This window comes from Brachyhypopomus gauderio, chromosome 4 (assembly GCF_052324685.1).
Source record: "Brachyhypopomus gauderio isolate BG-103 chromosome 4, BGAUD_0.2, whole genome shotgun sequence".
Classification (NCBI taxonomy): domain Eukaryota; kingdom Metazoa; phylum Chordata; class Actinopteri; order Gymnotiformes; family Hypopomidae; genus Brachyhypopomus; species Brachyhypopomus gauderio.
The window spans coordinates 29,330,808-29,358,018 of NC_135214.1; the positions used below are offsets into that span (position 1 = coordinate 29,330,808).

The 27,211-nt window shown below is 48.1% G+C and overlaps 2 protein-coding genes across 6 annotated transcripts; one reads left to right on the forward strand and one right to left on the reverse strand.

Moving 5' to 3' along the window:
• Window positions 1-170: 170 nt before the first annotated feature.
• On the reverse strand, window positions 171-5,083 carry porcnl (porcupine O-acyltransferase like). 3 transcript variants are annotated; one of them, XM_077003648.1, is made up of 14 exons: window positions 4,692-4,830; window positions 3,939-4,112; window positions 3,520-3,712; window positions 3,359-3,402; window positions 3,035-3,216; window positions 2,768-2,898; window positions 2,524-2,649; window positions 2,069-2,169; window positions 1,831-1,907; window positions 1,357-1,420; window positions 1,184-1,269; window positions 769-870; window positions 422-546; window positions 171-345 (listed from the first exon to the last, which is right to left on the reverse strand). In XM_077003648.1, the coding sequence occupies exons 2-13, from the start codon at window positions 4,072-4,074 to the stop codon at window positions 448-450; spliced, it is 1,341 nt and encodes a 446-aa protein (XP_076859763.1). In that variant the 5' UTR covers window positions 4,075-4,112; window positions 4,692-4,830; the 3' UTR covers window positions 171-345; window positions 422-447. The 3 variants fall into 3 exon arrangements, with proteins under 3 accessions (XP_076859763.1, XP_076859761.1, XP_076859760.1); XM_077003646.1 differs by lacking the exon at window positions 4,692-4,830 and adding an exon at window positions 4,868-5,083 and having other exon boundaries at window positions 171-546; XM_077003645.1 differs by having other exon boundaries at window positions 172-546.
• Window positions 4,762-27,189, forward strand: pdzd4 (PDZ domain containing 4). Of its 3 annotated transcripts, none has more exons than XM_077003642.1 (8): window positions 4,762-4,838; window positions 18,659-18,697; window positions 18,928-19,217; window positions 19,512-19,584; window positions 19,797-19,895; window positions 19,986-20,048; window positions 20,476-20,577; window positions 23,771-27,189. In XM_077003642.1, exons 3-8 carry the CDS (start codon window positions 19,057-19,059, stop codon window positions 25,676-25,678), a joined length of 2,406 nt encoding a protein of 801 aa, XP_076859757.1. In that variant the 5' UTR covers window positions 4,762-4,838; window positions 18,659-18,697; window positions 18,928-19,056; the 3' UTR covers window positions 25,679-27,189. The 3 variants fall into 3 exon arrangements, with proteins under 3 accessions (XP_076859757.1, XP_076859755.1, XP_076859756.1); XM_077003640.1 differs by lacking the exon at window positions 4,762-4,838 and adding an exon at window positions 13,867-14,079; XM_077003641.1 differs by lacking the exon at window positions 4,762-4,838 and adding an exon at window positions 13,867-14,079 and having other exon boundaries at window positions 18,659-18,691.
• The last annotated feature ends 22 nt before the right edge of the window (window positions 27,190-27,211 follow it).

Here is a 27,211-nt window from a genome sequence, read left to right on the forward strand (position 1 = left end):
CAGCTTCTCCACCATAATTACTAGTATACTTGAACATATATTTGTAAATACAGCTGTGATGTCTTTGTGTTTATGCCCTTCATCCACATCTTGTGCTGTATTCAAGTTAATGTACTATGTTTTTATGTGTGCTCCACACACAAAATCACAAGCCCACAACTTGCAAATTGTGTCACATTTTATTTGAAAACAATAAATAGCTTTACACCACCTATTTGTTACTATATAAAAGGTACTTGTTGTAATAAAATATACCAGTATTTTCAGTTGTCTCATATCTCCAAAGTGAAGCAAGAATGAAGACTCAGAATAAAACAGTCGATGGCATCTCTGCAACTCAATAACCTTGAAAAAGCAGATCCACTTTTACTCTTCTGGCAGTCGGCCAGAGCTCCCGCCCTGGTACGAAACACGTTCTCACCTTGACTAGCATTTTCACAGGCGTCTTTAAATCAGCCAGTAGAAGACCCAGCACCCCACAGTCACCCAGTGGCTGGCCCAGTTCAGTTCTGACCATTTCTGAATGGTGTGACTGGCCATATAACCCTAAAAAACAAACACAGGCAAGTCTTTGAGTGCAAGTAGAACACCTTGGTCTACACAGTATTTCTCAGTGGACTGGTATCACTCCATTTTTATCTTCCATTAATTATCGTGCTGAAATAACAGGCCAGCTTGGAAATTATTTTAGTAAGCTATGCTGGACTGTACAGTAACTCTTCTTATTTCCACCCTAAAGGCAAATGGTAATGAACAATAAGACAGAACCTTGTCATCGTCAGCGTCCAGATCGAAGAGAGAGCCGAGATATGTGAGGTGAAAAATGGACAATGCGCTGAAGAAGAGATTAATCCCGTACACCCACAGAGCCTAGAGCGCGCGCGCGCACACACACACACACACACACACACACACACACACCCATTGTGAAGTGAGAAAAAGAAATACTGGCTGGTCATTTTCATTTGAAAGGCTCCATACAACACACACACACACACACACACACACACCAGTACTGATGTAAGCTCAATTGTACCTTTCATATAGGTAGCCGGAAACTCAGTAACCCCAGAATCTATCTCTTAAAGCCTTTCATCCTGTCCCCTGGCCACGCCGTTGGCAGTCCACCCACACCTCCCATAATTACCCAGAGAAAAGTCAGGATATCTCAACAGCCATCAACCTTTTTGTTTTGATGCTGGCAGTCATTTGGACAGCACTTTGACAGAATGCAGGCACTGAAGATGGTTGCCAGTCGCTTCCTAAGAACTGGAGAAGACACAAAAAGCAGTCAGGCCAGGAGACTGCCATGCTCTGCATCAGAGACAGGTGAGAGGAGCTCACTAGACCTTTTACCATGTTCAACATAAGTGATGAAGCCCAAAGAAAGCAACACTGCTCCCAGGTGGAAACTCAGACCCTGCAGACAAATACAAAGGGTGTACAAATACTTTAGTGTTGATTCCTTATAAATCATACAATCTGATAGAGAGATTTGATAGATTTTTACGTTTCTAATTTGCTTTTTTTTTACATTTTCAAATCACTCTTCTCAAATCCACCACTAGATGGCTCTAGATGTGCATAGCAATCTCATGTAAGGCAAATCATGACTCTCAAATATTGCCTTTGTCTAACATTCACTTTCTTTCTGGTAAATTAAGCACAGAAATCACCTGACTATACTATCAGTTTTACAGCATGAAAAGGCATTTCCAGTTACCTAAATATATAGGCTTTATTTGATAAGGCATATGTATTTAGGTAACTGGAAATGTATCTTTTCTGTGCAAACTTAATTATTGAAACAATTCTTTAGTTCAAACTCACATGTAGTAGAGCGCTAGCTGTGTAGGTCACCAATATAGCAGGAAACGTGCCCAGTTTGAGTGCACTCTTGAAGACATCTGTGCAATCAAGACATAAAATGCACATTTACGAAATGTCTCTTTCTAAAGTGTCTACGAATCATATAGCAAAGGGATTCGGGTTATATGGATCACCTATAACGAACAAGTGAATAAGAGGAGAATATATTCCATGTAGCAGCACTTATCAAAGCACTTACATCTGTTCAGCCAGCGAGACATGGGCCGGTTCCAGGAGGTGACCACTTCCACCATGGATCTAGGTAGCTCAACACTAAGAGGCCTGGCCACTGTTATATCCCTACATACACATACAAAGATGCCGAGGTTGTTTTAACGGCAAAACAGGGTATACAAAGATGTTATCATATCCCAGAAATATAACTTACTTTTTTATTTAAACAATATAAATTGTCCTTGTGATGATTAATTATTCACCCATTTCAAAACGAGCAAACATTGTCAGAAGCCATGGAGATTTGTAAGGGCACTCACAGAACAGGAGATTAATATTTGGTCAGAGCGTTTTCTGGTGAGGTTTATGATGGTGTACGGGACCAGCTATATGCAGTACTCTAATTGCAGTTCATTACCAGCATTCAACAGTAATGCATTTTACGGTGGGGGAGGTATGAGGGAAGTCTTTTTCACTGACCATTTGAGGTTGTCTTTGTCCTCTGAAAATCCAGCCCCAGCCATAACTACGGTCGTCTCACTCAGATAGCTAACAAAATAGTTACTGAAGTGAAAGGACACCGCGTTCTCATAGGCGTGAAGCCATCTGATGTTAAACAGAAGACAGCGCGAAAATAAGACATACTTAAAAAAGAGAAAAAAAGATAATGCCACAAATGTCCTTGAAATGTCTTTTGCACCTTGTGCTTCCACACAAAACTGACCTGTGAGGTAGCCCGTCAGCGTAGATGGGGATGAAGTACGGGAAGAGATACGGAGCGATGCAGGTGGATATGACGAGGCAGAGCTGACTCTTCACAAAGCTCAGAGCCATCTTCCTGAACCAGGCAGCGTTCTGCAAAGAAAGGGGGATTGACTCACTTTTCGGTACATCTCCAGACCTGCGAGCACTCTGGAACACGAGTACCCTTAGACTTGTGCCCACAACGCATCCCGAACTTTTTAAACGACATAGGTGAAAGAGCGATTACCATTTTACGACCGTCGATAGCGTCTCTGTAGCTGGAGAAGCTAATCCATGGGCCGAAGATGACCGTTCCCACAAAGCAGATGTAGCCCAGAAACTCTGGCATCGTGGGAAAGGAGGACACCACGCCTCTGTCGAGGTCAAAGGCCAGCGAGATGGCCTTCATGGCTACAACCATCTGAGAGCCTGAACTCACAAAACAGCTAAAAATCTTAACAGACGTTTTATGGAGCATGGCTTTGTCTTAAATGGAAAAAGTTATGACTTTATAAAAACTCCAGTCCATTAAGTACACGTGTCTTTTCCAACTAGTGCAGGTGTTGCGTACCTCTCATCTTATGCCAGGTTTCCGCATCTATCATGTGGAGCTCCCTGTGAGAGAACGGAAAAACGTTGGCCAGCATTCATCCAAAGTCATGATCACGAAGATCATGAATTCACACGTGAAACGACACCCTTCAGCAGATGTACGGTCTAGGAGGTACAGACCCCATTAACATGTAGACGAGGATACCAAGTGAGAGGAAGACTCCTCGGCTGTTGGACCTTTTACATAGGAAGAGGATGAGGAAGGAGACAAGGGTGAGGGCAATCACCCACACCATGTGCAGCCCAAAGAATACGTAGAGTCCATAGAGGCCTCCTGCCAGTGAGCACAGGTGCTTTACATGAGCCGGGAGACCTGTCAGTTAGGAAAATACTGTTAGCTGACCGTGTCAAGCCAAATGTAGTCGCATATGAGTAGACATCAGGATGTCACCATTTAATTAATAAATATTTATGTAGTACAGGCACATGCAAATGTATGAAAGGTAATAGTTTCTACAATTGATATGATTTTGGACTGGACTGTCAGGTTACATGCGTATGGAGCGTGAAAGGTCCAGTGAGGGTGAAAACAAAGTCACCGAGTCTGCAGGCGATCCGGCACAGCAGACACAGAACCAGGAGCTGCCACACCTGCTCCAGGCCTTGCTGGGCGGTGGGTACGATACAGCCCTCCGCAAGAAACAATAGGAACTCCTGCCTCCCGAACGGCTCCATGGCAAAGCCAACAGAGTGCCGTGCGTCCCACACAGGGCCTAAGAAAGGAACATTGAACAGATTTCAGATTTTTGGTGTTTATCACTTGTAGAATATCGAAGGTCTGTGAAACTAGCTTGTTGCAACTTGTATTATGGATTATGCCAATAAAACAAAGCTTTGTATTGCTTTATTCAGTGTTATTCAGATCACACACACACACTGCACTGATTCAGTCCTTAAACCGTTTAAAAACATAACTGAACATTATTAACCAGGATGACCCACAAGGGACTCTAAATGGAGCTTTGGAGTTATTTAGGATGTGGATTGACTATGTAGTCTTTCTCTGACGCATTTCAAGAAACCCAAGTTCAGCAGCCTACAAATATATTGGGTTTTTTTTTTTTAGATCGAATCTAGCACAGGAAATAATTTGCTTGCTGTTGGCTGCTCTTTGAAACTATTTTGTTTTAGCGATTCACTTTTAACTTAATGAAACTATTTCGAGTCTAAGGCGTTCGGAGTCCTCCAGCATAAGGAGACTGGTGTAAATGCTAGTACATATTTAAAACATTAGACGTGTCTTGGCCGCACTGTCCGTATGGAGCTGCAGTGATTTTGAGTGCTTCTCTTACCAGGTTTTAGCGACACAGAAAGCTATGATGTCCAACCCGGAAGTGAAGCCAATGATTCAAGTTTCAGATACCTTATCCGCGGTCAAATATCCCTTCCATGCCGGATGAACAACTGCAAACATCTGTTTGTTTCGGAGCAACAGAAAAGTAATAAATGAAATGCAGGTTCAACCAACCTTGATTGAGTTCAGACGTCGCCAAACTGTCCAGCCCCGAACAGCCAATAGGTGCTGGAATGCCTTGAAGTTCAACAACGTAGGGATGTAGCTGGCTCGTGTTACACTTATTTATCCACCTTCATCTTTTCTTCTGTTCGTGGTCAAGCAACAATATATTACCATTATGACCACCACACTGTCCGCTTTGTTTAGTTCTGCGTATCTTGCTTGCAAAAAAACACATCAGAATTCCTCACAAAGGGAACCGGACCTAATTGGGAACGAGGAATCAAAAGATTTTTGGACACGATCCCCCATCAGTGCAATATTTATCTGAACGAGCAAACTAGTTGCAGAAATCAACACTTTATCCTGGGCTTTAATATTCAGCCATTGTCTATGTTTTTGCATTTGCTTTGTTTGTGTACACACGTGCTGCACTGAATTACCACCGACCCCCCTAATGCAACATGCACAGATGTCGTTTGGGAATAGCTACTTTCATATTCACGTGGTTATGTGGTACTGGGTGGTAGGTTTGATCCCAAAAAAACATCGTGTTTATATGCAGCAGGGTGCACTCTGCCTCTCCCATTTAGCTGATGATGTATGTGTAATGTGTATATATTCATAACTTCATCGTTTCCAGTGGCATTTTGATGTGGAAAACAGCAGCACACCAAATCTCCGAGATAATACGAAGCAGTGCAAAGTGGCATACCAATGTGGGATACGGTGACACGTGTTTCCATGGTAATTGTTCATATGACATTGCAACATCTATCTATATTTAGACACTGTGAGTGACACGGCTGCTGTCTGTCATACTCTGGAAGCTTCGTTATCTTCAGGAACTAAGACGTAGAAACACATGTGCAATTCTGGCCTCAGCTGCATATACAAGAATAATAGCGCATGTTTCTCTTTATGAAACTAAGTAGGCCTATATAGAGAAACCCCAAATGTTCTAGTTGCGCTAAATGCTATGCATATGGTGCAGTGCTGATGTCTAAGATCAGACCTCCTGGGGAAATTCCAAATGGACTCATGCAGTGCAACCTACTCGAATATACATGGAATTGGCCGCTAATGGCTTTCATTGGTTTCAACTGGATTCAACAGAATTGCTCCAATATCGGGGTAAAACCAGTTGGGATTCTTGCCAGTTATCAGTTATTGACACATTCGGTTGGATGCATTAGAAATTCAGTATGTGGAATCTTCTAGAATTTCCCGTTTGGTGAATATCGCAGCGCCAGTCCAGGGTGGAGAGCCTGCAGTGACACTTCTACTAGCGTGGTGTCACCATTGCCTTGCAGAGTCTGGATCTCCGAGGTGCACGATTGTCTATCCCGAACCATTACTCCCAGCTCCGCCTGTTTATACACCTGGGGTTTTGAACCGTCCCAGCAGCAAGACTCTCTCTCTCCCTCCCCCACAGAGACCCACATGAAACAGGCGCGGCGCGTGATGAATGAGGCCTCAGCCTTCAGCTTCTCCCCGTGCTGGCGTCTCCGCTCAGATCCTCGCACACGCGACCGAGATGCCTAGCTCAGCGCTAATGGCTACCACTCATCGACAGATTCGTAAAATATTAATTACGATTGAGGGCGGCGTGTCGTCGAGGTATGTTTACGGCATACAAATGTGCGGTGGAGATCTGCCGGGTAATTAGATAGCGCCCCCCTGTTGTCCTTGCACCGAGGACACGGTTTAAGGCCCCCGGCCAGCGGATGATGGCTCGTTCTTCAGGGAAGAGGGTCGCGGTGCGCTGTGCACGAGCGGGGATAATATCGTGGTTGAAGGGCTCTTGGCTGATTTGAGAAGGATAATATAAATGCTGTATCTGACCATACAATGGTAGAGCAAGTTGTCTTGTAGAAGACTATAGCCTACCTATCCTAAGAAAAAATATGAAACTAGTCCAAATAAACTAATACTAAAATGTAATAGAATAATATTAAATATTCTAATTAGATTTAGGTTTCAGTTGGTAAGGTGGTTTAGAATTCTTATGACTTGCTATGTATTCCTGTCATACAATTTCTGCAAATGTCAGGTGATTTTTAAAAAAATGATTTGCACAGTGCTGTATTCTACACCTAATAGCGTCCTCCAGGCGGGAAATAAACAGCAACCTGTCCCTCAGGCCACAGTACCACAATTACACTTTAATTTCTCCACCCTTCTCCCTCCTCCCCTCCCCCACCCTCACCCCTCCTTCTCCTCCATTGGACACTCCTTTTCCTCTTTGATTCTTCACTGGTGTTCCCCTTCCCCCAAACGGTAAAGATCTTTGGTCTTATTTTGTCTGTCAGTCTCTTGCACATGGTCTGTCAGTTGGACTGGGTTTAATTGGCAGATGTAAGGAACTGTTGTCAATATGTACAAATTCCCCACTCGAGGTTTTCCATATGCTATGGAATAACTGGTAGTAAAGTGCTATCTCTGCTGTACAGGCTGGTGACCTCTTAAAGATCTTCTTCCAACCCAACTGGCCACTTCCTGGGTCGTAAATCATACTGGAGAAGACTTATGTCAGGATATTGAGTTATGTGTGGAACGCTGGGGGACTAATATGTTCTAGGAGTGTGTGCTGCTACTTTCTGTTCAGCAATTTCAAATTTATTTCCAGACCACAAAGAGCTGATTTTGCACACAGAAACACAGTCTGTTGGTGCTGGATAAATGACAGAGCGCTCTTTCATTCTGATTAAACAACAATCTGTTCAGATATGCACATATCGGCCGCGCCCATCCGTCCAGAAAATCAATTAGATATATCTGTGTAGGATTTTTTAAATTCATCTGTTTCCTCATTTACTTGACGTTTGTTTCTCTATCTCAAATTCATTCATCTCTTCTAACGTGTAATTTGAATGCAAAATCCAATTTTTGTTCACTTTGGCATTCACTGTTTGTTTGGCTTGGTAAATGTAGTGCCAGGTGCCCTGATAAATCCCCACTCTTTAGCTGGAGAGCCTGGCTCTTTAAGGTTCACCCATAGTCCATTGCTCCCTGCCTCTTTGGTAGATTGAGCAAAAAAAAAAAAAAAAAAAAATCCCAGTTATTTTACCATTTGAATTGCTGGCTCCGTTTTTTTTCCCCGTAGGGCATACGTTCTTGTTGCTTGCAGGGTGACAGATTTGCATTAGCTAATGAATGTTCCTTGGCAGTATGTCCTTCTCTGGCAAACATGTAGAACCTTTCAGAAATGAATTCTGCAAATTTTAAAATGTGAAAAAACAAAATTTAGCCCCCGACCTTCAGTCAGAAAGAATCTTCATGTGTCGCTGTCAGGATTGGGCCTTCAAAATAATTGTCTTGGGACACTGTAAAAAAAAAAACCTTTTTACATTTTACATTATGCATGTGTGGGAAAAAAAACAAGACCCATGTATTACCCAAGCCGTAGACTAATATCTGCTGCCTTATACTCTGGGCCATGAAGAAAAATATGAAACAATTGGTCAATTTGTCATAGTGGAGAGTTTTGTGTGGTGTTTCTCCACTTCGGGTAATTGGAAGGAGAGGTCAGGCATCTCCTTTCGAGCCTGCGGGACTTAATCCACAACCTTGCACTCGTTTTAGCGCCATCTCCTTTTATCTGGAGACCCCGCCTGCGTCAACCTTCTGATCACCCCACTCTCATACGTCAGTAACTGCCATCTCTCCGGGTCCATCTGAGAGCCACTCTGCTGGAGGCATTGTTGCTTTCGCGCCCGTAATTGCTTGTCAAATCTCATGGTGTCAGATGCTTCGCGGCAGCGTTTATTAAGGGTCTCCAGTGAAGACGTGCCCTGCGCTCATGACCCCTCTTGCCCTCTCTCCCTGTCTCCCTCCTTCTGTTCTGCCCTCTTTCCTTCCCCTCACTCCCTCTGTCCCTCAGTCACTCTGCCCCCCCCCCCCCCCCTTTAATGGCGGGTCGAGGCGTTTCAGGATCGACACCTACAGCCGGAGGAGAATAACACAGTTTTGACTAATGGAACCTGTAGAGTAAATGTGGTGTATGTGCTTGTGTTCATGCACATGTGGTGCGTTCTGGTTGACTCAGTGAAAGCCAGACGCTCTTAAGTGCCTTAAGGGACCATTTTTGCGAGCGCTGAATTTCGGTGCACAGGCTCGGCGCTGAATACGAACCAATCGAGCTGAAAACAATTGCATCTCTTATGCATGAAGGCGCCGTAGAGCTCAAAGACTACGAGGAAAGTTCGCACAAAGCGCTCAAGGTCGCGCCGAGGTCGATGGTACACACAGTAAACAAACTGACGAGAAACCCCCCCCCCCCCCCCCCCCCCACCCAAAAGCCTCTGGATGCAGAGAGCCTTGTGAGGACATCTGTTACATGCACTCTTTCCCCTCTGCTCGGCTCCGGCTCTGACTTCCACACGCTCTCTCTCCCATGGAGCAATAAATTAGTAATGAGCGCATTGTTAAAATTCATGTCGGCCTCCCCGTGTGCCACAGTCACTCTGGAACTTCATGCGCCCTAACGCCCATTAATACACCCACCTCCGCTGCCAATTACGCTTTAATCAAGGTGCACAAATGCCCTCGAGGAAGGCCCGTGGAAATACGGCCAAGGCCGCTACTAAGGTGGGGGGGAGGAGGGGAGGGGGCGGGGAGTTGGCCCCGCATGTGTCTTGATCGTCCTCCGTGATTGGCCCATCTTCCTCCATCTCCATCACCACGCAGTTCAGCACCAGGAGCCAACATTAAATTATAATTTGCCGCGTGGCATTCTGCGGGGTGCTGTGGGAGGGAACGGCGGCATGTTTCGGTGAGCGCCTTTGCCAGGGAGCGCGTCAGGCTTTTGTGCTGGCCACCTACAGCCTTCCACCATCTTTCCAAAGCAAGCCAAATCTTCACCTTTGGTCTTCTCATTCCAGCCTCTGCATTTTGCCTCCTCAAATCAAAGGTATCGCAGGAGCCAATGCTCGCGTGTGATTGGTTAAAAACGGTTTAATACGTCCAAGTTTTCAGGAACAGATTTGCATATAGAGCCAAAGTGTTGTTACATCAGGCCACAGGTTCGTAAAATGGAGAGGCAAAGTTATGTGATTGGATGATTACTGGCCATCTGTGCTGCGAGGCCTGCCAGCAGAGCTCCAGGTTAATGTGGGGTACTCTTCACTGTAATAGGCAGTAAGGTTATGGGGCTTGACGAATGCTAATGCTAGTCAGTGGGCAAAGACTGAGGGAAGGTGATTTACCTCAGCCTATTGAGCCACCAAGCATTCTGACCTACCAAGTCACCTTTTTACACATGGTGTGTGTGTGTGTGTGTGTGTGTGTGTGTGTGTGTGTGTGTGTGTGTGTGTGTGTGTGTGTGTGTGTGTTCGTGAGCCTGTGTTTAGTGTCCTCTTGGCACATGTTTTATTCATGGTAGTAGTGATACAAGTCTGGCTTGTAATTTTCTCATAAAAGACTACAGCAGCAGCACAGTGTGAATTAGGCAAGTGCTTTTTGATTAATTAGCAGTACATTCGGATATACATATATTACCCATATATTACCTGCACATTTCAGTGCATAAAATCAATTCTTTTAAACCAATGCTTTCTTATTGCAGGATTCTTGGTTTTCATGCCAAAAGGGCCCTGTGCACTAACCATGTGCGGTAAGAATGGCACTAATGTCTTTCCGTTTAAATCGCAGTATTCCTGTCCTATGCACTCCTGCGCTAGAACAATTTCTGCTGTTGTCAGAGCAACCGAGGATGCAGGAGGAGTGTATGTTGGGAAGGGTGCTTCTGACATAGCTAGGTTACGTTCCAGGTATGACAGCAGGTTGAAGCTATATGGTTACAGCTATATACACCCATATACAGGATGAACACACACACACACACGCACACACACATGCACACACACACACACACACACACGCACACACAATGTCTTTTGTCTCTTTTTTTACTGCAATCGAACATGATGCGAATCATAATGTAATATATAAATAGCTGTTTAAAACAAAACACTGATAAGGCTGTGGAACAGAACCTGCTTTCACTTTAATGATCTGTATATTTTTACATTGCTGCAGAGAATTTAACTGTCATGGAAAGTTCCAGCAACCCATATCAAATACCACCACCGAAAAAACAAACAAAACCCCCTCAACAAACCGGCCACCCAACAATCTCACAAACTGCACCGTGAAAGCTGTGAAAATGAACAAAATTATAGCGAATTTATGGCACTATAAAGTCGAGGAATATCAGAAAAATCAATATACTGTGATGTTTCATATCAAAGGAGGCAGCGCCGGTGAGAACACCGGAGATAAGATGAGATGAACAAGATAGAGGCGAGGGAGAGAGAGAGCGACTGAGGGAGAGAGAAAGCGACTGAGGGAGAGAGAGAGAGAGAGAGCACGTCGCAGGCTTAGCGTGATAATCAGAGTCCCCCGCGCAGAGATGCCGCGGCTGGCCGGGGAAGACGATGTGCGTGGGACTACCCAGAGTGCCGTGGGGCAGAGAGGTGGAGGGAGATAACAAGTTATCTGCATTTCACACCGGGACACCATCACATCTAATTTAGTGCCACTGTACAGGCTGCCATGTGTGTGACAGGGTGCAGGTTTTGCGCTGAAGGTCTGGGTGAATAATACCCCTGTTTATCGCCGAGGTGAGGGACGCTAGCTGTTCCCACATCTGGTGCTACAATGTGTTACTCATTTGCCATCAGTGCAGCTTTTCGGGCCGATATAAAAATATGCAAGCGTGCATTTGTGTTATTTCATTTGTGTCTGGGTAGAGAGGTTCATTAGTTGCTGTCTTTGGCATGGGTGAGTCTGCAGGTCTGGTACGTGTGGTGATAAACTAGATGCGTGATACATATTCCAGTGTCCCAGGAGCTGACATCACATTCTGGCACACAGGAAGCAACAAAGAGTTGGGAGTGTTGAGCTGATGCACAGGTGATGGATAGAGTGGGAGAGGAAGAGCGGAGGAGTGTGTGTGTGTGTGTGTGTGTGTGTGTGTGTGTGTGTGAGGATAGAGCAAGCAGTAAATGAGGGGATAGCAAAAAGATGTAGGAGGAGGTGAGAGAGAGAGAGAGAGAGCAGTAAATGAAGGGATAGCAGAAAGATGGAGGAAGTAAGAGAAGGAGGGTGAGAGAGTAAGGGAGGGAGGGAGGGAGGGAGGGAGAGAGCGGTAAACGAGGGGATGGCAAAAAGATATAGGAGGGAGGGAGAGAGGGAGGGAGAGATCTGGGCGAGGGGCTGGTATTGGCTCGTGCTGCGGTGTGCAGGAGGAGAGAGGGAGCTGGTGTTGTAGAGAAGGTGTCGGGCGCGTGCAGTGGTCCACATCCTCTCACTTTCTATCGCTGAGCAGCCCTGCCTGCCTCCGTCCCCGCACACGCGCACCACCCCCAACACACACACACACACGCACACACACACACGCGTGCGGCCGCTGGTGCTCCAGTGTAGCCTGAGGGGACTGTTGTGTGGATTACTGCCGGACCGTCTCAGCACCGGGCTCTGGCGAGAGCCGCTATGCTCAGATCGCCTGAAAGACACGGCTAAACTGGATTACGTCCCAGATCCCCACCGGGTGGAGAAGGGGAGGACAGAAAGGAAAGGTGGAGCGTCTTTGCCGGGTGGCTTTCGTGGTTTTCTTGGAAGCAGCCGGCTGTCTCGCTCATGGGGAAACGCTGGCGCCTTTGGCCCCGGACCCGGATTTGTAAGCACCTGACGGAATATCCACTCCCGCCGCCTGCACCTCGTTCGTTCACCAGGAAACCGTAACCGTAACCGCCTCTCATCCGGACACCCATCACGTTGTTCTTCCTCAACCCGCCTCGTCGAATCATGCTTTCTGAAAAACGATCACATGCCGGACGGCGTAACGCACTCGATGTTGGAAGCTTGTTAGGAGTTCGTCTCGGCGCGGTGCGGATAGGGGCAGAGAGAGAGGGGGGGAGATAGATAGATAGACGGAGAGGGGGAGGGAGCGAGAGAGAAGCGGCCGGGGAGGGAGGGGAGCGTTGGGAGACGGGTTCAGACGCGCTCTGACAGGTGCAGTCAGTCACGCAGACTCTGGCATGCGCAGCACGGTTAAGAGCGAGGAGAGCGGATCTGACGCCATCGGCGAATGACAGGACGCATCATCTGAGGACCTCGCAGGGTGGAGATAAAGACTCCTTCCCACTTGCGGCGGAGAAGTGATTAAGAACTTATTCATGTTTTGAAGGAAGGTTAACGAGAGAGAAGATGAGCGCTGACAAATACGCTTATGGAAAATACGCGTGTACGTGCTTCTATTTTGATGCAACGGTCCAAAAAAAAAAAACCCCCACAAGTCCCCAAACCAGCCAGTGTATCTGTGCATTTTATTCTTGCTGGGCTAGAAGAATGAAGGTGTACTCAACAGGTACTCCACTATTCCACTGAGAGCTTGCAGGAGGATTGAGACAACCTTAGACAACCTGCCATAAAGCACCATGCATGAATATGTGAAAGAAATACAATGCATGAGGGAGGGCAATGCGTTTGCTAATAATAGCACAATGGTACCATAAGTAGGAGTGGGAAGGAGTAATCTCACTGGGGGACTGGGTGCTAAACATATATTACTCACTGTCTCTGTGCCTCCTTTTTTTAATTAAATCGTTTGATTATGAAGCCTTGTAACCAAGCGAATTCACAAGGGGCTCCAGACATCTGCATGCAGAATGCACAGCCGCAATCTCTTTTATATTGCTGTGAATGTATAATTCAACATCAAGACTTCATTTCAAGAAAACAAGAATCTGCTATTCCGTCATCTGCCGTGCTGACATGCTGTAGATTGTAATACAACACAAGAGTACGTAAGCACATCGTAAATGCAACTTGTGCCGTGAAGTGAAACTCGTGCACATTAAAGCCACTACTTTTGTACGCCGAGACAACCGATCGACTCGCTGTCGGTCGTCTCTGGGAGCGTTGTCGTTTCCTGCCTTGTGGCCCTGCGCTCGAGAGAGGAGCAGCACCCCGAAGGCGGAACCCCCCCCCCCCCCCCCCCCCCCCCCCCTTTAATGGGAAGTGGACTCTTATCCTTGGACCTCAGAGTGTCATCTCTGTAATTGGACCACGGGGGCGCCAAGCCCCGTCGCTGTTTCCGTTTTTTCCGTTTGGAACCGACGTGCACGGGAGGGAGGGCTGACCTTTGACCTGGAGCCAGGATGGGCTGCAACATGTGCGTGGTGAACCGTCCTGAGGAGCAATACAGGATCATGTTCCAGGTGAGAGCGCACGCACGCCACACGCCGCTGTGTCACCACGTCCTGGTTCTGAGGTCGAGGAGTGTGAAATCCACTCGATTGAGCTTCTCAAGGGAAGCTTATTCCAAAAGGAACCTTAAAAAGCAGGTGAAGCAGGTTGATGATGCTGTGGTTGGTTCCACACAAGCTCCAGTCCCTAGGTGTTACATCTTCTGGGCTTGATTGGGTTTCTCCCCTGGGCTTCTCCTTGGGTTCTAACTGCCATGTCTTCTAGCCTTGATATGCCAAACTGAAACACTTAGACATTCCCATCACACTAGGATTAGACAGATGTTAAGGGCTAAGAATGAACATGCTTATCAAATGTTCCTCTACAAAAAAGGGTGCTTTTTTCACATACTGCTTTCATTTTTCCACACATCGTTTTCTTACCTCTGTAAAGTCTTCCACTCTAGTCTAAAATATGTGTTTCGAACAGGTAACCGGAGAGCCGCGCACTTTGCACTTTGAAGCGAGTTGTTTTGGCACTGCGCGAGTTCTCTGATTTGGAGGTTTCTTTTGAAGGAGCAATTTGCACTCTTCGCCAGACCTGGGTGTTCTGGTGGAATAGGTCGTGCTGGATGTAATTTGAGAGGGATCTGCTTCTTGATCTCGGCAATCTTGGTGCAATTTCAAGAGCTTCTCATCTAACCTCCCCCCTCTCTCCACACTGCCCAGAGGGCTCCAGGGGCTTCGGCTCTCTAACTAGCTTCTTTACCCCTGAAACGTTGGACCCTCAGTGGGTGAGCCCACTTAAAATGCCAGGAAGAGGGGCTCGGAGACCCCTTAACTCTCGCCAGCCAAGCGGTAAGAGTGCGCGGGCGCGTTTGGAAGGGCAGAAGTGTCGTAATACTGCTCTGATGTGAGAGTGAGAGAGTGATGTCTCGCCGCGTCTCGTGGGCGTGTCCTGGGTTGTTTCCTTGGTGTCTCATTTTCACGTGTCTAGTCACGCTTCCATTCCAGCCCGGATCCACGGACACAGCACTCACCGGGCCGGTCATATCAGGTCTTTTACTTGACACAATTTCGCCAGCTTGATCGGGTGTGAAAAACAAACACAACACACAATCTGACAGACAAAGCAAACATTTTTTTTCTAGCACTAAATGCTTTAATAAATCAGCTGTGCTGTATGCCGTGGTAGACGGCCTCGTAATTCTTCGGGCTCGGGATCCATTACGTGCAGCTCCATTACGAAGGGGTGCACAAGGCACGACAAGCCACAGCGCTCAGGGAGACAGAGACATTTCTAGCTTCTCCCCTTTTCATTTCCTCTACTGATATCCATCAGTGACACAAGCTGGTGAGCACACACTACATGGAGATCACTCACTTCTCTCTCTCTCTCTCTCTCTCTCTCTCTCTTGTTTTATGTGAGTGGTGTTTGCTCTTCTTCCTGACACCCTGTGGTATACAGTGATGAGGAGCTCCAGAAGCTGACATGCTCCAGTGGAGTCAGGGCTTCAGCGTTATTGGCATAGGCACGACCTTTTAGCACTCTGTGGCATTATTTCCCAGGCGCCCCCAGCAGTGACGCCAGGTCGCCGTAGCTGATGACGAGGCGGACCTCATTCGTTTAGCCGAGCCATCCTCAGGCGGTAATAAACTCAGCTAATTGCTGCTAAGCCGGTGGCGAGCATTACATGAGCTTGTCCCCACCCAAATCCCTTCAATGGAGGTTGAATGCTGAGCTGCTTCAAAACGTGTCTGTAAATATGCTGTAAATATGCTGTTACTTTAGCTAATCCTTCCTGCTACCCACCCCTTCCATGTCTGGTGGGTCTCCCTCCCTCTCTCCATCTCTCTCTCCCTCTCTGTCTTTCTATCCCTTTCTCTCTCCCTCTCTGTCTCTCTCTCTCTGTCTCTCTATGTCTCTCAATCCCTCCCTCTCTCTCTCTCTCTCTCTCTCTCTCTCTCTCTCTCTCCTCTCTCTTCTCCCTCTCTCCGTCCCTCTCTCTCTCCTCCTCTCCCTCTCCCTCTCTCTCTCCCCCTCTCCTCCCTTCCCCAACAACAAATTCTGTCAAATGCGTCTCCCAGGGATGCGGTTGCCACGGCAACTGTGGTAATTAAGCAAGACCTGTATGTCTTTCGCACCATAGCGCTCAGACAGAGGCTCGGTAGTGAACATCCACCCGTGCACACCCCCACCCATCCACCCCAACTCGTACACACACGTTTTACAAAGTGCAGGAAGCAAACATGTTCAACTTAGAGAGAAATATTTACTGCGGACCCTGCAGGAGACTCTTCCCTTGGGCACGTGTGAACGCCAGGATAGAGTCTCCAGCACCAGAGCCCTGTGGACTAAAAAAAGAGAGGAAACAGGGGGAATGATTCACATTGACATTTGGGTAGCAGTAACCTTTCCTTGGGCCCTCCTTCCTTCTCCAACACAAGGTCTCGCTGGCCCGGCCCACCTGGGCTTCAGACGCTTAAATAAAGAGCAGATTGGCAGGTTCACGTGTCTCAAGAACAGACACGGCACAGAAGTGCTGATGGAACCTGCCGATTAATGGAGGTTAAGGTGAAAGAGAGAGAGAGAGAGAGAGAGAGAGAGAGAGTATAGTCCTGAAGAACAGAATAAGAAGTAATAGTTGACAGGACGAATGTAAAAAATGGTCTTCTATTAAAAACGACCTACTTAACACAACAACCTTTAGAAAAAGACGTGCGTGGCATTCACAGTGATGTATTTAATTGGGTCAAGAAGTGGCGAGTAGTGATAGAATTGGAAATACAGAAAAATGAAAAAATGTTTTAATACAAAGTGATTCTAACCTGACAACCAACTTTTTATTAATGAGAGCCACCAGTCACGACAAGTATGATGCCATGACACTGCATATCTGTAGAAATAACTGAAATAATCGAATTTACACATAATATGTAATACAGCAATTGAACCCTCTAGTTCTGATTTAGAAACGGGGTGGTGGGGGGTGGGGGGGTAGCATTTGTGTTTAGCGGAGGCGGCTTCTACAGAAATGCAATTATTCCACAGGGCCAAACATAAAAGGCAAAGGTCAACAGAGGTGCATTAGAAGATAAAGAGATGTAATTGCTGTCTGCTGGTCCTGTGTTGATAAGCAGTCTGGCCCTCCGCACAACACCGTGGCCAATTTAATTGTGCAAAATAAATTTGAATCACCACTGCACTGTTTTTTTGCACTCTCGCCCAAGGCACTAGTGAATGAACTATAAACACTGACTAGTTCATATATATGTTCACACTGGGGCTCTACAGTATACTCTTCTGTCACTATAGTGATTGTGGCCTTGTTGATATTTCGGAGGGTGTCTACATATACATGAGCAGTCTCAAATACTCTCGAGTACATTTTGCTTTACAACAACCAGCCTTAGATGGTTCTGGTGACCTTGTGTGTATATTTTTGCTGAATCAAAGGCGTTCCATGTGATTCCACAAAGGTACAAATAATTAAGGCCAGTCATTAACCGTATCACACTAATTGGTTTGCTAATGTGCTTTTAATTTATTACAATGTCTATTGCATTCACATTGCCATGGAACAGAATCACAATTAAGTTCACACGATGCAGTACTTATCCTCTGTATTGTAATTAAATTTCTTTCATTTTCAATGTAGATGTGCTATGAATTCCAAAATTTTATCTGAATGAATTTCGGGGAGTTGATGTCACAAACACTATTTTGTTAGACAGAAGGTAACAAATACCTTTTCAAGAGAAGAACTAAAATTGTCAATGACCTCTTCATATGAGCAAGATCGTTGCAGCAAATTCTGGGCCCTGTACACTCCCAATGTCAGTGGGCCCCTATAAATGCCAGTAAACGAGGCACATGAGCAAAATGGGCCCCTCTCCCTACTGGGGCCCTGGGTAGTCAGGTCCACTTTATCCACTTTAGAGTATCGAGGCAATGCATATCAGAAACCTATGGTGTAAATCTTATATCCGCCAGAGTCCCCCACATCGTGTCGCCAGGCGCAAGCAAGCCACCGCCTTTTAATCAAACCCACCCACACGATCGATAGTCCTACACACACACCACGAAAATAAACTGATTGCTCTTTCATTTAGACAGTGAAAGGCACCGAGTCAAACACCATAACGATAGTTCAGAGATGAGCTCCGGTCTCCGGAGGTCAGTACCAGAGAGGAGCCGGATCGCAGGAAGGTGCCCGGGGTCACGGAGGGCGGTGGTGGGATTACACCCGCATCGATCGCAGGCTGCGGAATAAATCGCCCTGTCCGATCGGACCAGCAGCGACCCGTGGGGCTGAGTATTCGCCCCCCTCCCTGCGGAAAGATAACGACTCGTCAAAGAGTCAATGTGGTGGAAAATTAAGAAGAAAAAAATGAATTCATTATGACAGTGGGAGGTCTGGAGATGCGTGGAGCAGAACTTTGTATGGGTGGTGCAGGAACAACAACCTTATGATGTCTTTGGTCAGACAAACCCAGCGTCAGTCTGTTCTGTGGTTGTATTTACTCAAGAAACCGTAAAATACATCCATGACATATTGTGTCACGTTTCCCTGTATCTGAAACACTAACAGTGGTTTCTCTGTTTCAACAGAAAGGCAACACTCTGCGACCCATTGATGCTGAAGTAAAGGTTTAAGTATACCATTCATTCTGCTTACTTTGAAATCACCTTGAAATGTGATACAATGCACAATTGCTCACATTCAAAAAAGTTGTGAGCATGTGGTGCTATGCGCATCTCTTAACGTGTGTAATACAACAGTGTAGGGCTAATGTTGGACAATGTTGCGAACAAGACTTGAGATTAAACCAACTATTCCAAACTTTTCTCCTTTGTTTTCTTTCCGTAATCACCAACAGCTGAAAGGCAGGAAAACACCTCATCTATCCCAAGACAAGGACGGACACACCCATGATCCTCTGCTGCTTCAAGTGGTGCGAAAGGGCCACAGGAGGAGAGCAGGTACCATCGCGGGCACCGCCAGACTCATGGCCATCACCGACTGCGTGGACAACTCCACCCAGACTGACATCAGCTTCCAGAACTTTCTGGGAGCGGCCGGCGGGCCTTGCTCCGGTAGCGACTCTCCCAAGCCTCCTCCGTCTCCGCCGCTGGCCCCGCTGGTCCAACCCTACCTGCTGAATGAGCTGTGAGTGCCTTAGCTAAGCAGTGCCAAACACTACTGCTATCGATCAGGTCAGGCTTTAAAGATCAGCACACTTAGCACACGCACACACACAGCTGGTTTCAACAGCCTTTTTTGTGACTTTTTACTCACACCCAGTGGGAATTCTGTTCACGTCTGGACAGAGCTTTAAACCGAACCAGTAATAGCTAGTAGGATATGTTTCTTGTAGGAAGGTAAATTGAGCTATAGCACTGATTTGACCTTGTGCTTGGGCAGATTTAAGTGGATTACTGTGCTAAGGAAGTGTTTTTACAGCTGCACCCTAGAGAATGACTACCTCGACGTGGTCAACCATGAAGTGGACCGTCAGGACGAGCTGGAGTACGAGGTTCGGATTCCGAAACCACCACAAACTTAAACCTTTCACTCTCGGGCTTTCACCAGACAAAATGGCTAGCAGATACTCGGCTCTGATAGTCTGTCAGCAATTTGTAGTTTTAGTTGTGGTGTTTTACTGGGGCGGCTGTTCTGTTCTTCCTGTGCTGGTTTGGGCCGGCGTGTTTGGGCTGTGCTCATCTGTGGGTTCTCCCTCTCTGGTAGGAAGTAGAGCTTTACAAATCCAGTCAGCAGGACAAGCTGGGGCTGACCGTGTGCTACCGGACTGATGACGAGGAGGACCAGGGCATCTACGTAGGGGAGGTCAGCGCAACCCGGGAGCAGGCATGGCATGGGGTCAAAGGTCATACCGTTGGCAACGTCATCACCTTTCAAGTTTCCTTCTTTTTACAGGTCAATCCTAACAGTATAGCGGCCAAGGACGGACGCATACGGAAAGGTGACCGAATCCTACAGGTAAGTACACAGGATTTCACAGTTTAAACTAAGGTGAGTTCACAGTTCAAACTAAGGTGGACAGCATTTGATGTTCAAAGCTGTTCGAAATATTCATCGCACACAGAAAAGTGCGGGATTGACTGAGTCTTAGGATTCTAGGACACTGGCGCTAAATGCAAGTGTCTATTTATAAACACAATTAGACTCGTGAAGTTGGTGAGTTGACAACTTGAAAGTGTCACACTGTTGCATTGTTGTGTGTAATCGTCAACTGTCTATTTGATAAATTTAGGAACCAGGCAGTTCACATGTCTCTGTTAAAATTCTCTACATTATGTAAAATCCTCTACTATTAGTCTATGGGGAGCACTTTGAATTGCCAGTGTGTGTCACGTTGCATAGAAATAAACTTGCCTTGCCTTACACACAATCTGGTTTCTCTCAGATCAATGGGGTGGATGTACAGAACAGAGAGGAGGCAGTGGCCATCCTCAGCAGAGAAGACAGCATCAACTTCTCACTACTGCTGGCCAGACCAGAGATAGAGGTAAACACGGAGATGGAGCTGGAATCAGAGTAAACACACATCCCAACGCAGCAGCAAGCTATTAAAGACACGAGCATAGCTAATGCATATACTTCATCCCCAGTGACAACAGATCCCCAAATTAATGGATTATTTTGCCGACAGAGGGAAATTGAATGCTCACATCGGTCAAGCCCGAATCATGTGATCACTCTTAGCAACGCCTGTCAAGCATTTGCGGCAGTTCCATTAACGCTGGTTCATAAGGAGAAAAGGAAGAAAACCAGAGAGAGAGAGGGAGAGAGAGAGAGAGAGAGAGAGAGAGAGAGAGAGAGATATGGAAAAGTGCAGGTTTACAGAAGAGACTGGATGAAGTGCTATTACAAAGACAGGCAGAGTGGGCTGAAGGTGGGGGTGGGGAAGATTGATGCAGGCTATGGGGGAAGCAGGACACACTAGAGCACACTGAGGGAGAACTAAGCTTTTATCCTCAGTCAGCCCTTTTGCAGTTTCAAAGATGCAACCTTGTTCACACTGCTAAGTTAAAGTGTCTTCTAAAAAATGATATTTATCGTCAAATGAGAAAATCTTGTGTTTATAACACAAAATCTAATGTAACCACCATTGTATTGTTACTAAACTTAGACAGGTTTCTTGCTGTACAAAGCAAAGGTATATCACATAACACAAACCCAAGCAAAACGTCAGGTCAATGGCCCTCAAGTTGGGCATTTAGTCGAGAGAAATAAGGCCATAGCAGCAAAGCAGTTGTTAAGGTACAGTGAAAATCGCATATGCCAGTAGAACATCTAACAGTTCCATATAAATCATGACCATAATTCAGGCCGAATGAATAAAACAATGAGGTAATTTGAGGCAAAGTGCAAGATCTGAGCGACAGGAGAGCAGCAGCAGTCCTGCAGCAGCAGTCCTGTAGCAGCAGTCCTGTAGCAGCAGTCCTGTAGCAGAAGTCCTGTAGCAGAAGTCCTGTAGCAGCAGTCCTGCAGCAGCAGTCCTGTAGCAGCAGTCCTGTAGCAGAAGTCCTGTAGTAGCAGTCCTGTAGTAGCAGTCCTGTAGCAGCAGTCCTGTAGCAGAAGTCCTGTAGCAGCAGTCCTGTAGCAGCAGTCCTGTAGCAGAAGTCCTGTAGCAGCAGTCCTGTAGCAGAAGTCCTGTAGCAGAAGTCCTGTAGCAGAAGTCCTGTAGCAGCAGTCCTGTAGCAGAAGTCCTGTAGCAGAAGTCCTGTAGCAGCAGTCCTGTAGCAGCAGTCCTGTAGCAGAAGTCCTGTAGCAGCAGTCCTGTAGCAGAAGTCCTGTAGCAGAAGTCCTGTAGCAGCAGTCCTGTAGCAGCAGTCCTGTAGCAACAGTCCTGTAGCAGAAGTCCTGTAGCAGCAGTCCTGTAGCAGCAGTCCTGTAGCAGCAGTCCTGTAGCAGAAGTCCTGTAGCAGCAGTCCTGTAGCAGAAGTCCTGTAGCAGAAGTCCTGTAGCAGCAGTCCTGTAGCAACAGTCCTGTAGCAGAAGTCCTGTAGCAGCAGTCCTGTAGCAGCAGTCCTGTAGCAGCAGTCCTGTAGCAGCAGTCCTGTAGCAGAAGTCCTGTAGCAGAAGTCCTGTAGCAGCAGTCCTGTAGCAGAAGTCCTGTAGCAGCAGTCCTGTAGCAGCAGTCCTGTAGCAGAAGTCCTGTAGTAGCAGTCCTGTAGTAGCAGTCCTGTAGCAGCAGTCCTGTAGCAGAAGTCCTGTAGCAGCAGTCCTGTAGCAGAAGTCCTGTAGCAGCAGTCCTGTAGCAGCAGTCCTGTAGCAGAAGTCCTGTAGCAGAAGTCCTGTAGCAGCAGTCCTGTAGCAGCAGTCCTGTAGCAACAGTCCTGTAGCAGCAGTCCTGTAGCAGAAGTCCTGTAGCAGAAGTCCTGTAGCAACAGTCCTGTAGCAGAAGTCCTGCAGCAGAAGTCCTGTAGCAGCAGTCCTGTAGCAGCAGTCCTGTAGCAACAGTCCTGTAGCAGCAGTCCTGTAGCAGCAGTCCTGCAGCAGCAGTCCTGCAGCAGCAGTCCTGTAGCAGCAGTCCTGTAGCAGAAGTTCTGTAGCAGCAGTCCTGTAGCAGAAGTCCTGTAGCAGCAGTCCTGTAGTAGCAGTCCTGTAGCAGCAGTCCTGTAGCAGAAGTCCTGTAGCAGCAGTCCTGTAGCAACAGTCCTGTAGCAGCAGTCCTGTAGCAGCAGTCCTGTAGCAGAAGTCCTGTAGCAGAAGTCCTGTAGCAACAGTCCTGTAGCAGAAGTCCTGTAGCAACAGTCCTGTAGCAGAAGTCCTGCAGCAGAAGTCCTGTAGCAGAAGTCCTGTAGCAGCAGTCCTGTAGTAGCAGTCCTGCAGCAGAAGTCCTGCAGCAGAAGTCCTGTAGTAGCAGTCCTGTAGCAACAGTCCTGTAGTAGCAGTCCTGTAGTAGCAGTCCTGCAGCAGAAGTCCTGCAGCAGAAGTCCTGCAGCAGAAGTCCTGTAGCAGCAGTCCTGTAGCAGCAGTCCTGTAGCAGCAGGTCTCTCTGGTTGTATCATCTCCAGCCAGACAAAAGGACAAGTGATTAATGATGGTGGGGGCTGTTTCTGGATGGGGCTGTGGTGGGGTGTGCAGAGAAGAAGGAAAAAGCCAGAGATTAAAGATTAAAGGCTTACTAAATCAAGAGGAGATCAGGAGAGGGAGCAAAGGCTCGAGACTTGTCAGGGCGAGAAAATCGATGCCTCTTTCCTCACGATTCAAAGGAACCATTCGGATGATCTTAACAATCCTTGGCAAAAACGGTCATGGGTACAAGTCAACCAAGACACCCATTTACTATGAGAACATGCAGGCTGACGAATACTAATATTAAAAATGTTGTTTTCCATGAGGATTTCAGGAGAAATATATGATTTCTAATGTCTGTGTTAGCTTGAGTATTTAGTAAACAAAGTAATCTGTTTATGTTTTCCATGTGTAGACGACTGCAGTCACATCTTTAGCACTGTATATTTATACTGCCATCTAGTGTTCAAATGTTGTATTGCATGTGCACAGCGAGCTGCAACAACACTAATCGTGTTACATCTGTTGCCCAGTAACAGCCTTCTGATTAACAGTGCTTTTCCCCTCTCTTTCTCCAAAACAATGGCATCATCATATCTAAAATAATATATGTACCTGAATCAATGGACTCCCCTGTGGTCTCCTGCTATTTGTATGAAATGAACTATAACATTTAGGAGGACACAAACATGGACCCTGAGGACCTGGACTTTGAGCTACCAGTGGGCATGGACGTGGACAGTCTCAGCACCTCCCACTTGCCCAGTCTGTGCCTCCTCCGCCATCGGAGGTCCCAGGTGGGCCTCCCCGAGGAGCCGTCGCTGCAGACGGAGGCGCCGGCCCTCAGCAACAGCCAGGAACTGGACAGCGGCGTGGGCCGCACGGACGAGAGCACGCGCAACGAGGAGTCGTCGGAGCACGACCTCCTGGCGGCCGACGAGCAGACCAGCGCCTGCACCACCAACGCCACCAACACACCGCACAGCCTGCGCAAGTTCCGGCCCGGCAGGAGCGGCGGAGGAGGGGGCGGGGACACGCCCTCGCCGCTGCTCCACCTCCGCGAGCTCCACCTCAGCACGGACTCGCTGGACGTCGGGGCGGTGGGCGGAGGCTACCTGCACGACCCGGTCGGCGCCATGATGATGCCGGGCTTGACCGAGGAGGAGTGCGAGCGGTACCGGGAGCTGCTGGAGATCAAGTGCGGCTACGAGAGGAAGGCGAAGCAGGGCGGGGCCGGGCGAGGGGCGGAGGAAGGGGAGGAGCGAGAAGGGGAGGGGGAGGAGCGCGGTGAGAGGGCGGCGGCTCCGGATCGGAACCGCAACGAAAGCCTGACTCCGCACGAGATGGCGCTGTTGGAGGAGGAGCTGAGGCATCTCGAGTTCAAATGCCGGAACATTCTGCGGGCGCAGAAGATGCAGCAGCTGAGGGAGCGCTGCTTGAAAGCGTGGCTGCTGGATGAGGAGGCGTCGGGGAGGGGCTCCTCCGACCTGCAGGGGTCACCGCTGCACGAGCTGTCTGATATCAAAGAGCTCCCGGAGAGGGAGCGATCGGACAAGGACACCAGCAGCGCCTACAACACCGGGGGCGAGAGCTGTAGGAGCACGCCTCTGATGAGCGACCACCTCTCACCCAACGCCCAGATGGAGGAGTGCTTGTCCCCCCTGCAGGGGAGGTCCAGAGACCGCCCCAGCTGGAGCGAGAGGGGCCGCGCTAGCCTCGGGTCCTCCTTCTCACCCGGCAGCTACAAGAAGTTCCAGACGAGCACCACCGTCAACCCCAAGTTCCGCTCTCTGACCCGGGAGGGGACCGTCCGGGCCCTGGCCGACGGCTCTTCGCAGGGCGGGAGTTCGAGGGCGGAGGGCGCGCACGAAAGGGCGGGCGGCCACAGCGCCGAGTCCAGCCCGTACTTCACCCGACGGCGCCACCCCAACCGGGCTCCGCCCGAGCGCTACCAGAGCTGCATGCAGCTGGGCTCCTCATTCCTGGAGCCCTCGGCCGAGAGGTGCGTGGAGGGGGAGAGCGGCACCGGCGGCCGGGCCGGCCCCGCGTCCCGCCCCAGCCCGGCGAGGCGCTCGCTGGACCTGCCCCTCCCCCTCGCGCCCCCCTCGCCCCGCATGGAGTGGAAGGTGAAAATCCGCAGCGACGGGACCCGCTACGTTGCCAAGCGGCCTGTCCGCGACCGTCTGCTCAAGGCCCGCGCCATGAAGATCAGCGAGGAGCGGAGCGGCATGACCACGGACGACGACGCCGTCAGCGAGATGAAGATGGGTCGGTACTGGAGCAAGGAGGAGCGCAAGCAGCAGCTGCTCCGGGCCCGCGAGCAGCGGCGCCGACGTGAGTTCATGATGCAGTGCCGCCTCGACTGCCTGCGCGACCGCGCCCAGGAGCCCGGGAGGGACGGCCTATCGGAGGTGGCCCAGGGCCCAGGCTCCGCCCCCGAGCTGAGTCAGAGGCGGAGCTCCAAGAAGCGTAGCCGACGCATCCTGGACAACTGGATCACCATCCAGGAGCTGCTGGCGCACGGGTCTCGCTCCCCGGACGGGAGCAGGGTGTACAACCCCCTCCTGTCCGTCACTACCGTCTAGGGGGCGGAGCCAACGATGGTGGAGAGAGGGAAAGGACAAAGATATCGTTTAAAAAAAGCCCTAAGTCACATTTAGAGAGCACAAGAGCACATTGATGTTTTAAAAAACATATTTAAATATTTCTTTAAATATTTGCAAAGATTTGGATGAAAATCAAAGCACAGGAGCCAGTTAATCCAGCACAAACAGCTCCGTCAGATCCAGCATCCATACAGCACATCCTGTATACTGCACAAACGAACCTCTGAGGCCCAGACAGCTCTGCGACTAGTCGTTTGGCCAAGAGAATGGTCCGTTACAACAGAAAATTACCCAAAAAGAGCACAAGCAGCAGAAATGCGATCCAACAGCACCTTTCAGCTCGAGACTCTGAACCGTCGCCTCAAGGTTCCTGTTCTGACTGGGGCGTTTATGGCACCAGACTGTGGGCTTCCTATTAAGTGTCAATGCACAGTTCTGTAGTGATCATCTACATGCACAGTGCTGGTGCAATCACCATCCAGCGTCATCATTTAGCACATCATTACCTCCCAACAGTCACAGCAGGACACGCGAATGTATACGGGGTTCCTCTTCCAAAGTGAGTGCAGAGATCGGATTTCAGAACTGACGCAGTTGGAGAGAAGATACGGATCCAAACGGGAAACGGTGTGTGCCGGGCGAAGGCCTCTCACCTGCGTCAGACCGGGCCCTCGCGCAGCACCACATTGTGAAAACACAACCCGGTCCCCACACCTGGCCACACCCCATACAAAATATCAGGCTTGGCCCTGAGCAAAGGGGATGAGCGGTCTTTGTTCACTACACCGAGGAACTGAGACTAGGGGCCATGCTGCCTACCACACAACAACCTCTATCACAAGCCAAGGCAGGTGGGTGTGAGCCGGCTTAATGACACAGGAGACCACGCCATTGTGGACACAGCAGTGCTGATGGAGCGCCTGAACTCCACACCATGGAAAGATCAGAAAAAGACTGGACGGGCCGTGCTCTGGGACAAGCAGGATGGACTGCACGGCTCTGATTTGTAAATGAATGTGAGTCAAAAGAAAAATACAAAATACAGCTTTACTGACCACTCTTAGCCTAACCACTCTATGCTTACAAGGTGACTTTTTGAACTTTTGGACTGTTACATATTTGCATGATTTTAACAAGAGGTATACCACACAATAACAGAAATATCCTACAGATTCTATTGTTGTATATCCATTGGCAGGTATACTATGTATGTGATCGGCGTTCTGCTGTCCTTAGTTGACTGTTTTGTTGGTGTGCTAGTCAAAAAAAGTAGATTTCTATGGTTCATCATATTATTGTTACCTGTTGTTATCAATGGTCTTCTTTACACAACCTGTAACATACATTTGATCTTAAATGGTTATTCTAATGTACTGTCGAAATGGTCTCAACCCGCGATGTTTTAGGAAAATAAAACCATTTTGTATGATTAGTATAAAACAACTGTCTCTCTGGTTATTTGGATCATTCCATATTTGGGAAAAGACGAATCCACTGACAGAAAAATGAACA